Genomic DNA, 12,584 nt, shown 5'->3' with positions numbered 1-12,584 from the left:
TGTATGTATGTACGTACTCGCAGGCCAACAAGACGCAGGCAGATTGCAGCGCGCATTCCCAGCGCTTGATATACGCAGTATTGTAGGGACACCGTACGTGTGTACACGTATAGTACCGTGATACACAAGATTATTTGCATGCAGTTTAGTGACCCGCACCCTCTTTCGCCCTTCTTGACGTGAAGTGACCCGATCTAACGTTAGATCTTCAGTAAAATCTACATTTTTCTATTACCAAGAATTCTGCAACGCTTGAACAACATGGTGAGATAACCCAGATGTCTAATCTTTGCAGATAGTCAGAAAGTACTCCGTTCGAGTTGAGAGCGCGTGTTCTGCCAGGGGGATTCTCTCACGGGAGTCACGCTCACGTCACCCATTTCTTGCAGTGCAGGGCCGGGCCGGGTTATGACCAAGAAATGAAATAGGCCCTACTTGTAATTCTACGATTTTCACTAACCAGGCACATACTACATGTACTGTACAAGTCTACTACCACGTGCTAGAATACTCCAGTAGATTCTAGTCCTGTTCGTTCAATACTACGCATATATTTAGTAAGATTTGTAAGATTTTATTGACTCTATCAATCCACCCCCTCTCGAGCTCTCGGGAATATGTCGGGGTATGAGAGTAGCAGTAGGGTCGAAATTACTGTAATCTCCTTACAATTACAAACATTTACAATGTGATTACGAAAATGTGAGTGATAATGTCTGTGTACATGTGAAAATAAGAGATATAAATAAACATGTTTACAAATCAAGGCGTAAAGGACGTTTCGCGTTTAACTAGTCTAACACTAGACTGTACACAAATTCACATTTGCGCTTAGTTAAGGTTACGACTTTGTATACTAACCCCGAGTTGACCGAAAGATCGGTCTGTATCTGTCCGTCGCGGAATGTTCCACGGAGACTACGTCTGGCTTCACGGATCACGGAGGACAGCGTTAATGGCAAAATATAAAAGAGTCCTCCGGACAGACGGATCTTTCTGTCTAAACCCCGAGGTGCTCCTTGTACACATCAGTAACACAGTTCCAGTTATACTGTGGGAGCCGAATGCTTCGCGTCCAGCGTTCAGGCTGTGTTTCGCAGTTAGGTTATGTACAGTGCAGTTCATAGAGACTAGACAGAAAAATCTGTCTGTCCGGAGGAGTCATAATCTTTGTTTACTTTTTTATCGCCATCGGCTCCTCTCCTTTGATGGGATTCCGTGAAGCCAGCAGAGACAGACGCAGTCTCCGCCGAATTTATCCCGACGACCAGATCTGTACAGACTGATCTTCCTCTAGCTTTTGTCAATTCAGAGACCTGCTGACAAGAAAGAAGGGAAGTCATACTCATAGCCAAGGGCAAGGCTAGGCTTACGATGGACTTTACTCAGGGATGGAGATGGTTCCATCTCCCTGCAATATTAAACTAGTGGGAATGCTACAGTATACGACAGAGAGAGAGAGAGAGAGAGAGAGAGAAGAAGAAGAGTTCCAAATCATAAAAGCAAGCCGCCCATAATTCTACCATACATAACCACGTCCAAAGTTTGACCGCCAGCTACGTGTAAAAATCTATGCTTTCACACGCCATCACCTCACATTGTGAGATTGCATGTTTTAAACAAAATTAGTAATGTCAGGTTGTGCTAATCCAGAGTAACAGTCTATATTTAACAGGAATGTGAGGAGTTCACTTGATCTCAATGAATGAAGTATGGTATAGAAAAAAACAAAAGTAAATGATCTCTTCTTGATCAGATTTCATGACATCAAAGCTTGTGGGTGAGGTATCAAGGAAAAACACGTTCTACAAATGTATTCTGCATAATGTAAAAAATGCCATGTTAAATGTTTGAATGCTTTTTTTATCCTCCCTGCCCTCCATGTTGTTGTTTTTTTTTCCTTCTGTCAGAGTGTTGGAGAATTACTGAAAGGCCTTCCATGCCACAATGAAAATAACTTCACAAGGTTTCACACAGAGCCAAATCGAAGCACAGTGAGTATATTAGCTGTTTCTGACTGACAACCCAAATATTAATTCATAAATCAAATAAAATTTTCCATATTCAGGCAGTTCACTTGCTTTCTTTGATGCCCTAACATTTTAAATGGTTGTGTCATTAAAGAGAGAAGAAGCTCTTTTTTCTGTTTTGTTTAATATGCCTTCATCATGCAATGGTAACTTTAGAACACATTACCCTTGGTACCCAGTGAATTTCAAAAATATCCAACTGTCTGTCAATGACAAACTCTTTATGTTGCTTTGAATTGATGCTACTGATGGACGTGCTGAAGGTATCCTAAAGAGGCTAGGTAAAAAGGTATAGCACACGACAGCCTGTATGAGCTACAACTATATTGGACTAATCATAATTTATGATAAGAGCTTTGAATTCTTATGGCATACATGTATTTCATAACCAAAGTGAATATCAGTGTTTCTTATTTGAAGTATTACAATCAGTGTGCAGTGTTATAAATACTGTTGCTTTGCAACATTAACCCTATTTTAACTGGGCTTTTTGAGACCAAGATTTTACTGGGGGGGTCAGTTTGACCCCTCCTTCAGATCTCGGCCGCCGATCGTGCGATCGTCGCAAAATTTTGCCTGAACATAGAGCCGGATGTCAACTACAAGATTACATGGTCATACAATATAAAAATGTTGATTTAATATTTTTTAATGAATCAATTATGCAAATTTACGCATGAAATCATGTTTTCACCTTAAACTCCATCAAAAAGAATGAAGGATTGCTAAATATTTCTGTCAGAGTTCCTCAAGACACATCAAACAATTTTCTTGCAAAAAAATAGTGCAATAAAAATCAGTTTCTTTTGTTTTTTATTGTTTTGTTAATTTCTTGTGTATTTTATTGTTTTTTCGACCTTTTGTTTTCTAGAGGGTTTTTTTTTTGCCAAAATTTGTTGCAGGCTTTTTTCCTAGCTTATCTACATTACAATTGATTAATTTCAATGTTCAAAAGTTGAAATAATCTAATTCATATCAACTAAACAAAAAAACACAATTTGCATTGGATTTGCACACGAAATCATGAATTTGAGCTGTTTTCGGGTTGACATGCATACATGCAAAACATTGCGTAACTTCAGAACGGCGTACCCGGACGTCGCAGATTTGGTCTCAAAATATGCGAGAGACTTCAATGAAAAAAGTCATGAAACGACGCGGCAAAATCTTTGCGCGTCGTGGAATCGTGGCGCGAAATGTCGGGGGGGGGGGGTCAATTTGACCCACCCCCCCAGTTAAAATAGGGTTAAAAATCTGTCATTTTTTTATTATACTACAGTACATTATTTTTCAAATTAAAACTTTCAGGATTGTAATTGAGCAGGTATTTCATACTTGATGTATCACTATGTAGATACATGGGGAGTTTCATTTTATTTAATTTTTTTTTTTTCATCTTAGTTCTGTTCAATACATTTGACACTGCATACTGAGTCTTTAATTCATGGAAATCTTCATCTTACTCTTTTATTACTTGATAACGTTTGTTTGTTCTTTACATCCTAATTTAGCAAAGTAAGAAGCCCAGCGTGTATCTACCAACCAAAGATTATCCATCAGAACAGGGTACGTATCAAAGTGATTATGTGCGTACATGCACAAATGTATTTGTCTGTACATGGATGTATTAGCATATTGTATTTCCTGTGGTTGCAGAGAATAATGTATGCTTAGTATGTAATTAGATTTCAGCACTTCAGTTTCAATTTAAAGTTTTTGATTTAAATATCCAATTGATTTACTCTGATGTTTTACAGTACTTAGTACATTCTCTACATGCTTTCGTCCAGTTTCTTACGAATTGTTAACCTTCCCTAGTCATTGAAGAAAAGTTACACCAGTGTGAGAGATGTATTAAAATTGCAGTAATTGGGATGGTTGATAGCTGTTTTCAAATAGGTGTGAAGACTTAAAAATGAGTGTTACTGTTTTGGGATTTGGAAGTTTGACTTTGAATTTTTGTGCACTTTGCACAGGTATTTCATTAAATAGCAGGAAAATCTTTTTCAAAAGATTAAATATTCTAGTGAACATCAAAGCAATGGTGTTCTGTCAGTGGCAAAAACATTAGGGCCTGAATTCAGGAAGGTGGTTTAAATTCAAACCACTGTTTATGTAAATTTCTTCTGCGTAAATATGAGTGGCAGATTGTGTACACCAAAGACTATGGTCTAAATTTGTACCACGGTCTAAGAGTAAACCACTATCATGAATTCAGTCATAAGTTCCCCGCCCTGGGAGTGGATTTTCAGATGCACTGTAGGAGTGTAAGAGTATTTTTGTGATCGTCATACAAGTCTGTATTTCTACAGAATGGACCAAAAATTATCATCTTTAGAATTACTTTATTTTTAATCCCTGTTTGCCTCAGTGTATACCTGATGTGATAAGTATTCTGTAAAAGAAAGAAAAAAAAAAGATCCCTTGAGGTAAGCATGCTTTTTCTGAATTCATTGAGTTTCCTGTACACTTGTATGAAATGCAGTTGTTTCGTTGAAATGATTGCATACTGCGTTTTAGACAGAAATATATTAGGTTATGCTTGACTCATTGAATTGCTGATCACTGGAATCACATTCACACTAATGCAGTTAATTACTTTTGTTTGTTTGTGTTTGTTTGTTTTTCACAGTGATAACAACAGAAAAGACAAACATTCTTCTGAGGTACCTGCATCAACAATGGGATAAGAAGGTAATCCTGAGAAGTGTATGTTAGGGGTTTCTTTTGCTGCCAAGATAGATGAGTAGACATTCTGGAGTAACAGCCATTGCTAGAGTACTAGGTAGCACATTGTATCTGTAAAACTCCATAAATATCGAAAAAAGGGGGGGGGGGGAATTATTCACTGTTCACTCATCAGTATTATGCCATTGCACTGAAATTCAGAATTCTTTTTCTTTATTTGGGGGCATGAAGATTTCAAATTCTGCAGACATAATATGCAAGAGTTTGTAATTATGATCAGTATTTTTGTCGAGCCCACTGGAGGTGAGGGGAGACTAAGGCTGCGTTTATCTAACTTGAGAGAGAGAATCACGTTTCAAATCGTGTTTGGAACGGTGTTTGCAAACGTGGTTTGAAACGCGATTCTCGGGGAGCCGCGTTTATCTAACCATCATAAAATCGTGATTTGAGTGGTGTCACTGCGCTGCTGCTTTGCGCCGTTTGACCCAGGAAGTAAAGGTCAGCTGTATACCACCAAACATGCCTCCTCAGTCACACACAAATAATGGGTAGAGAGCACAACCGGAAACAGCTGGGATTTGACCTTGAGATATAAACGCGTTTCAAAACGGCATTGCGTTTATCTACTCACATAATGGCGATCGTGGTCTCAAACGTGATTCAAGACGCCCTTTGAAAGGCATTTCAAAGCGGTGTTTCTAAGCACGTTTGAAAACACGGTTGCATTTATCCATAACCCTGAAACTGCCTCAAAGGCGTTTAGGATCGTGATTCTGCTTCAGAAAGTTTTTAGATAAACGCAGCCTTAGGGATCGCCCGTGGCGTCCGTCCGTCCGTCCGTATGTCCGTGGTCTGTCCGTAACGCTACAAAAACTTCAATAACTCTTTATTCTGGGCTTCAATTGCAATCAAACTTCAAGGGAAGAGGGGTCATACAAAGTTTCACATTTTAGCATATAATAAAGGTCACCTCGAGGTCAAAGCTCACAGGCAGGGGTCAATGAACTTTTAGAGCCCAATGTTAAGTTATCCATGGCGCATTTCTATTATGGGTCATAACTTTTTATCCATAGACCCGTTTGTGACTAAAGGTGGATGGTAGATGTCCCTTGAGGAGTGGATGATCACAAGGTCAGAGGTCACAAGCAGGGGTCAACAAACTTTTAGAGCCCAATGTTAAGTTTTTATGGCGCGTTTCTATTATGGGTTATAACTTTTGATCCATAGGTTCATTTGTGACTAAACTTGGATGGTAGATGTCCCTTGGGGAGTGGATGGTCACCATAAGGTCAATGGTCACAAGCATGGGTCAACGAACTTTTAGAGCCCAATATTAAGTTTTTATGACGCGTTTCTATTATGGGTCATAACTTTTGATCCATAGGTTCATTTGTGACTTAACTTGGATGGTAGATGTCCCTTGGGGAGTGGATGGTCACCACAGGTCATTGGTCACAAGCATGGGTCAACAAACTTTTAGAGCCCAATGTTAAGTGTTTTGGCGCATTTCTATTATGGGTCATAACTTTTGATCCATAGGTCCGTTTGTGACTAAACTTGGATGGTAGATGTCCCTTAGTGAGTGGATCGTCATCACAAGGTCAAAGGTCACAGGCAGGGGTCAACGAACTTTAAGGGCCCAACGTGAAATTTGTATGGCACATTTCTTTTTTGCCATAAATTTGTACCCTTTTACTCTCTTTTTATCTGTTATATCTCTCTTTTTTTAATCTGTTATATCCCATTCGCGTACAATTTCTTGTACGCGAATGGGCGAGACACATTATGGCACAAATTTTGCCTTGTTTTTTTGATGTTTTTTTTTTCTTCTTTGTGGCATGTTTTCTTTTGCAGTCATACAGATGATAACATGTTTACCGTCCTGCTGTGATGAAAAGTGCAGTTAAAGAGATTGATTGTAATACATGTACATCATGCGCCATTTTGATCTCAGTTTGTGCTCCCTAAAACAATATGCACAGTTTTCCTTTGATAGATCAGTCTGACAAGTTTGTGTTATGTAGCCTGTGAAGCCCTGTGCTTACATGTTCATTGTTCCGGCTGTAATTTGAGAATTAGTGCAGTATATTTTCTCACTTTTACTCCCTACTGATGCATTCAATTTTCTTGTTCTCACTTTCAGAATGTTCACAAAAAGCGAGATCAGGGGAACGCCAATCTTGATGCCGAATCCCCACCAGCGAGGAAAATGCCCAGATTACAGCACGGGAACAGCAACAGGGATAGTGCTGGATCATAAAGCTACTGGTCAAGAGACATTGTGGCATTTTAAGAAGAAAAAATAAAAAGTTATGTTACTGACCCTTTTCAGCTTCTGCATGCAGTGTTACACCACCACGTGGGCCGCGACATTTTGGCCCCCTCTCATGGCCATTGCGCTACATTAGTGGAACATATTGCTCACTGTAAGTCAAGTTGGAAGGAACAAAGAGACATTAACATGGCATGGAGTGGCCTGTAACCCCTGACAGGAGCAAGTGGGGTTAAGTTTTGTGTCAGCACATATCCCGCCAAGCAGCTGCAGACAGACAGACAGACAAAGTTTTGGTGTATGGTTACACCTGTGAAGATAGTGGTGATTTTGCTATGTTGTCTCTCACCTGCGTATAAAATCATTCATCATAAACCAGTAACATTGTGATTGTATGTGATTGTTTCTAAGATATTTGACAGCATTTAATTCTCAGTAATGATGCATATCATTGAAGTTTTGTTACATATAATTGCCTGGTAATTGTGATATTCTGGGGATGTTAAAGGGATCGTATAGTTTTGGTTGAGACCTAATTTCAGGTTTCTAACATTTCTTGGTGAGATAATGAGAAAACTCTTATGAAATATGAAAGAGCATGTATTTCCACGAGGAATTTAACGTTTATTTGATGAAAATTGGTTTTGATATGGCTGAGATATCCAAAACAGAGCGATTCTAATAAAGTGTGGGACCCACATTTTATTACGATCGCTTTGTTTTACTTTGTTTTTTGGATGTTCAGTCATTCTAAACCCGATTTTCATCAAGTAAAGTTTGAATTCTTCTTAAAATGCTATGTTCTATACTATTTCATAATTGTTTTCTTGGTATGTCACAAAAAGTTGAAAGCCCGATTCTCATCTCCACCAATACTGTACCATCCCTTCAAGATATCAAGAAATTTGTGTATCAAACTAGACTGAATGAAGATATCTTCAACTTTATTAACGAAAGAAAAAAAAAACCCTGCATTTCTTATTTATTGTTTTGATATTTTCTTTGCATGCAAGTACAGTAATATCTTCTCATTTAATTTTGAAATTGCATCCATAAAAAATTGTACCCAAAAGCAACTTCACACAGCTGGTATATGCCTGTGGAGGGGGAATTTTGTTAGAACAGGAAATTGAAGCAGAAATTTCTATCTCGTCACATTCGGTTCTCTTTCAAACCCATACCATTACCAATTGGAAAAAAAAAAGTATGTATATGGGACTGCAATTTCATTTTGAGTGCACATTGTATGATACCCCTAATGGTTTGACGGAGGTGTTTATCTTTTGTATGACATAATGTACACCTATAGATCCAAAATAATATTATAGTTACACAGGGTGTTCTAAGACAATGAAATTGTTTATCAGACTTTGTTGTTATTGTGCATGTATTGTCAGGATGGGCATTATACAGGGGCTGTCACGGTTTCTCCTCCTCATTTTCATACATTCATGTTGAATAAAAGAGATTCAGCCTTGAGATGAGAATTTACTTTCAAGAGAGAGTTGTCGCATATGATGTCATCAAAGTCGCATCAAAATTTGGGGAGAACTGAGCCAACCCTGACAAAGACGGCGTATGACAGTTGACCGTCACATGATCAATTGACATACTGTGAAGCAGGGAATGTTCCAGGCATGAAATTTTTGCCAATTGGAGCCAACGATCTTATACCCAGCATGAAATTTTGCAAATTGCCACTTGCAGTCAATGCATATAGTCTAGACAAGAACTTTTGCATGAATTTTAATTTCACGAATCTTGGCTGTCACAAAATTTTGCAAAACTAAACTGCAATGACATTTCTGAATTTACAGTAGTCATTTGCCAGGGAGACTCATCATTGTTGCAGTTTTACTTCTTTTCTTATCGTGCAAGCCTCAAAAACTTGACACGACTGTCAGAGGTACTGGGACCTTGATAGTAGCTGTGTCACATGTATGCTACCAAGATACATAATAGCTGTGGGAGACGTCCTATGTCCATGACACACATTGTAAGCATGACTAATGAGCGGTGTGGATGTGTGAGTGCCGGGGAAGGAAACCGAAGATCAATTTGTGTTGTCGGATTCAAGGAAGGATATTTTTTCACTGTCATGCTTCAGTCAATCTAGATTTTTAGTATCAAGAAAGATTGGCTGATCGAGTGATTAGGGGAGCATGGCTCCAGAAAGATTGTGAGCAGGAATTAGGACTTAGGTGATTCCCTTTCAATGAGCTGCTTATATGTGACCATGCATCACGAAACCAACAAAAAGTTTCATATCCCAACTTTATGTTAGGACTCAAAATAAGTGAAATGGGTCAACCTAGTCAATCTCTTTTAATATTTTCTGAAAGAATCACTTTTCTTCTGCAGAATTCTAAAGTTGGGGATCATAAAACAAACAAATAATAGTGGGGGGTTGTGCAGATTTTCTGGAACACTTTTTGGTAGATACAGTGTGAGTAGGTATGTCTCATTTAAAGTCCCTTTTCATTTCTTATAAACCTTTTACACTGTTTTAGCTCTAATAACTAATGCTGCTACTTTGAAAGTTTGGTCTTAGTCATGACTAGAATGTGTTGATAGAATGTGCCAAATTTCAGCATACTGTAATCTGATAATCCCTTGGTTGCTGTGGAGTACAACATCCTGTTTTTTGTCCCATTCGTTACACAGACCACAGCTTGGTAAGATTAAGCACTTGAATAGATCCTAAACTCTAAAGGCTCTTTTCTCAGTTAAACACTTTTCGGAAGTGTGTACTTGAGTTATTCATATATGTCATTTTAAAGCTTAGAGTCTGCTCTTTCAGAACCTGCCCTTAACTAAAAATACATGTGTGATTACTTTTTGATGATTTTGTGAAGCAGGGCCACATTTAGTGTTAAAGCTTGTTAAGTGAGGTCTTACATGTTGCTGTCAAAAGCTAGGAAAGATGCTTGTGACTCTTAACCCGTTGAGGACGAGTCCCGAGTATACTCGGGCAGGTGTCTATGGGAATTGCGTGTTGTAGCAAAATCAAACCGTCCTCAACGGGTTAATACCAAGTGGAAATGTGTCTGTCCTGACACGGTCATGTGCATATGAAAATTGTGGACCTCCTCAATTGGGAAGTTGTAGTCTGCTTTCTTTGTGTTTGTGAAGTCAGCAAATCTCTCTCAAAAAAACAACAACAACAACAAAACAAATAATCTTATAGTAATCCTATTCCTACTTAGTTTATGATTTGATGGAGAGTACATGTATTCATATGGTTGCATGGGTTAGGTTTGCAATTATATTGCAAATTCTGTGTTACGTTGAGAATCTCATAATGCAGAATATGTGTGCCTGGTACATGTATTTCAATGAGAGGGCGTAGGCCTACCAGTACATGATAGTGTACATGTGCTCACTGTGTCGTATTAAAGTAAAAAGTGTAAGAGCTCATGCTGATACCTTGTAAGAATGTGTATACATGTACAAATCAAATATTCCGGGGAGGGTTTTTTTTTTTTCCAGTCAACAAACAGATTATTTGTAGGACACTGCCCTCTGTGGTGACCTTGTGTAGAGTCAGAGTTCAGGCTTTCAAGAGTTCGTGGCTGTCTGTGATATTTGGAAAAAGTATCTAGACAATACATGTACATATTTTCAGTCATCAGATGGCAATTATGTTTGTGTTTTGTTTCCAGAAAGAAGTGTCTCCTGTATGGTAGTTGCATGGGGAATAAGCCGGCAGGGAGACATAAAGCTCAGCACGCTGTATTTATACATTCTTGAAGTTCTTCTGCTGGACCAAAAAGAAAGAAAGGGAAAAAATAAACGACAACAACAGTAGAAAGCATATCATGTTATTGTTTTCTTTTATGTAAGCATTCAGGGACATGAGAAAGAGGCTTGATAGGTTATGTTTAGTGTTTTTAGTTTGTCTTTTTTGTGGAATGGGGGGGGGGGGGCAGGATGTGGGTGCAGAAAGATGTAGAGAAAACTTTTCAAAACTTATTGAAACTCTCAAGCTAATGAAAAGAGAGCTATTCTCTGTAGAGAGACAAGCAAACAAATCAAGAAATGAGACTTTGTTATATTATTAACCCTAACTACAAGTAGGCCGGGGGGGCTCTCAGGCCCCCCCCCCCCCCCCCCCCCCCCCCGACGTCCCGCGCAATGTATCGCTATCGCGAGAAGCTATCGCTGCGACGTTTCATGACTTTTTTCTTTTGAGTCTCCCGCATCATTTGACACCAAATTTGCGATGCCAGGGCGCGCAGTTCCAAAGTTGCGCATAAATATGTACATTGTATGTGCATGTCAGACCAAAAATAGCGCAAAAATATGAATTCGTGTACAATTTCAATGCAAACTGTGCTTACAGGCCAATTTCATAAAAGCATGATTATTTGGGGGTTTTATCGATTAAAATCCATTGATAACATACTTTCTTGTTCAGAACAATGTCGCGGACAAAGTTCATTGAAAAACAATGAAAAACATAAAGTCGAAAAAACAAGGAAGTACATAAGAAATTAAAAAACAATAAAATACTGAAGAATTTTTTTTGATGACACAATTTTTTTCTCTTGCACTTGCTAAGGACACTAAAAAGAATATTTACACAAAAAATGTGCCTGTTTTGAGCTTTATTTAGTGATTTATACCAAATTGTCTGATTTCATTGTCTGATTCATTTTGCATAAATTAGCATACTTAAACATAAATAATAATTTTTTGAAAAATTAACTTCATGGTACTTTAGATTACCTCATAGGCAATGTGTGTGCCAATTTTCGTCGTGAGCGCGCAGTCGACGGCGGAGATCTGGAGGGGGGCCTGGGAGGCCCCCGTCTATCATCTACCTAAATAGCCCGGCCTAGTTAGGGTTAAAAACAAAGTCCACCTTTATGAATAATCAGTCCCCTCTCGCCAACCGCTGGAATTACATGTAGTGCCTCTAGCACTTTTTTAGGGTTTCACCATCAGCCAGCGGTTGCAGTGCATGAATCTCTCAATTCAAAGCTTGCAGAGTAGTGTGTATCTATCAAAAGTTCAAAGAAATAAATGCTGCAACACATTCTTCTTTGAAAAAGGTAATCACGGCAAACACTGGGAATATTGTTTCAGAGGAATTTACGAATATGTTGCACAAGGAGGAGTTGTGCTACTGTACGGTATAATTGTAAACTGCCGTTATAATGTACAGTTACTGTAGAACAATTATTGCCTAATTTGCATATATGCTACATGTATTTCAAGTTCTGGCCAGCTTTATGCTTATGTACTGTATCAGGATTGCTGTACATTTCATGACTACATGTATTTCTTGTTTCTTCCTGAACCCCTTGAGGATGAGTCCCGAGTATACTCGGGCAGGGGTCTATGTATGCGTGTTGTAGCAAAATCAGTCTGTCCTCAATGGGTTAAAACACTGGGGCTAAGATGCAGTCAACCTTGCCGATGTCGACCTCGCACAAGTCAAAAAATTGGCCAAGTCAAAGAAAAATTCTCCTTCGGATGGGTATATCATGTGTTAATTCTATCGTGTGAGTCGAAGTTCATGTCAGTTGAAGGATTTTTTCCTGTCCCTTTGGATTTGACTTAGGCAAGGGCAACTGTTGTGTCAAATCAAT

At 38.7% G+C, this 12,584-nt stretch overlaps 1 protein-coding gene across 1 annotated transcript; it reads left to right on the top strand.

Moving 5' to 3' along the window:
- The first annotated feature begins 143 nt into the window (after window positions 1–143).
- Window positions 144–7,273, top strand: LOC139739413 (DET1- and DDB1-associated protein 1-like). Its single transcript, XM_071650029.1, has 5 exons — window positions 144–264; window positions 1,911–1,994; window positions 3,542–3,596; window positions 4,663–4,724; window positions 6,862–7,273. The coding sequence occupies exons 1-5, from the start codon at window positions 262–264 to the stop codon at window positions 6,976–6,978; spliced, it is 321 nt and encodes a 106-aa protein (XP_071506130.1). The 5' UTR covers window positions 144–261; the 3' UTR covers window positions 6,979–7,273.
- The last annotated feature ends 5,311 nt before the right edge of the window (window positions 7,274–12,584 follow it).

Source organism: Diadema antillarum, unplaced genomic scaffold, assembly GCF_040938485.1.
Source record: "Diadema antillarum isolate AM-2024a unplaced genomic scaffold, OU_Dant_1.0 seq00000798_RagTag, whole genome shotgun sequence".
Classification (NCBI taxonomy): domain Eukaryota; kingdom Metazoa; phylum Echinodermata; class Echinoidea; order Diadematoida; family Diadematidae; genus Diadema; species Diadema antillarum.
Note: the sequence above shows the minus strand (reverse complement) of the source record. Positions and strands in the feature narration are given on the sequence as shown.

Excerpts from the sequence above, each read along its gene's own strand:
- LOC139739413 (XM_071650029.1), top strand. Across the intron at positions 1,995-3,541 it reads CAGAGCCAAATCGAAGCACA|CAAAGTAAGAAGCCCAGCGT; the intron begins GTGAGTATATTA and ends ATCCTAATTTAG. Across the intron at positions 3,597-4,662 it reads AGATTATCCATCAGAACAGG|TGATAACAACAGAAAAGACA; the intron begins GTACGTATCAAA and ends TGTTTTTCACAG.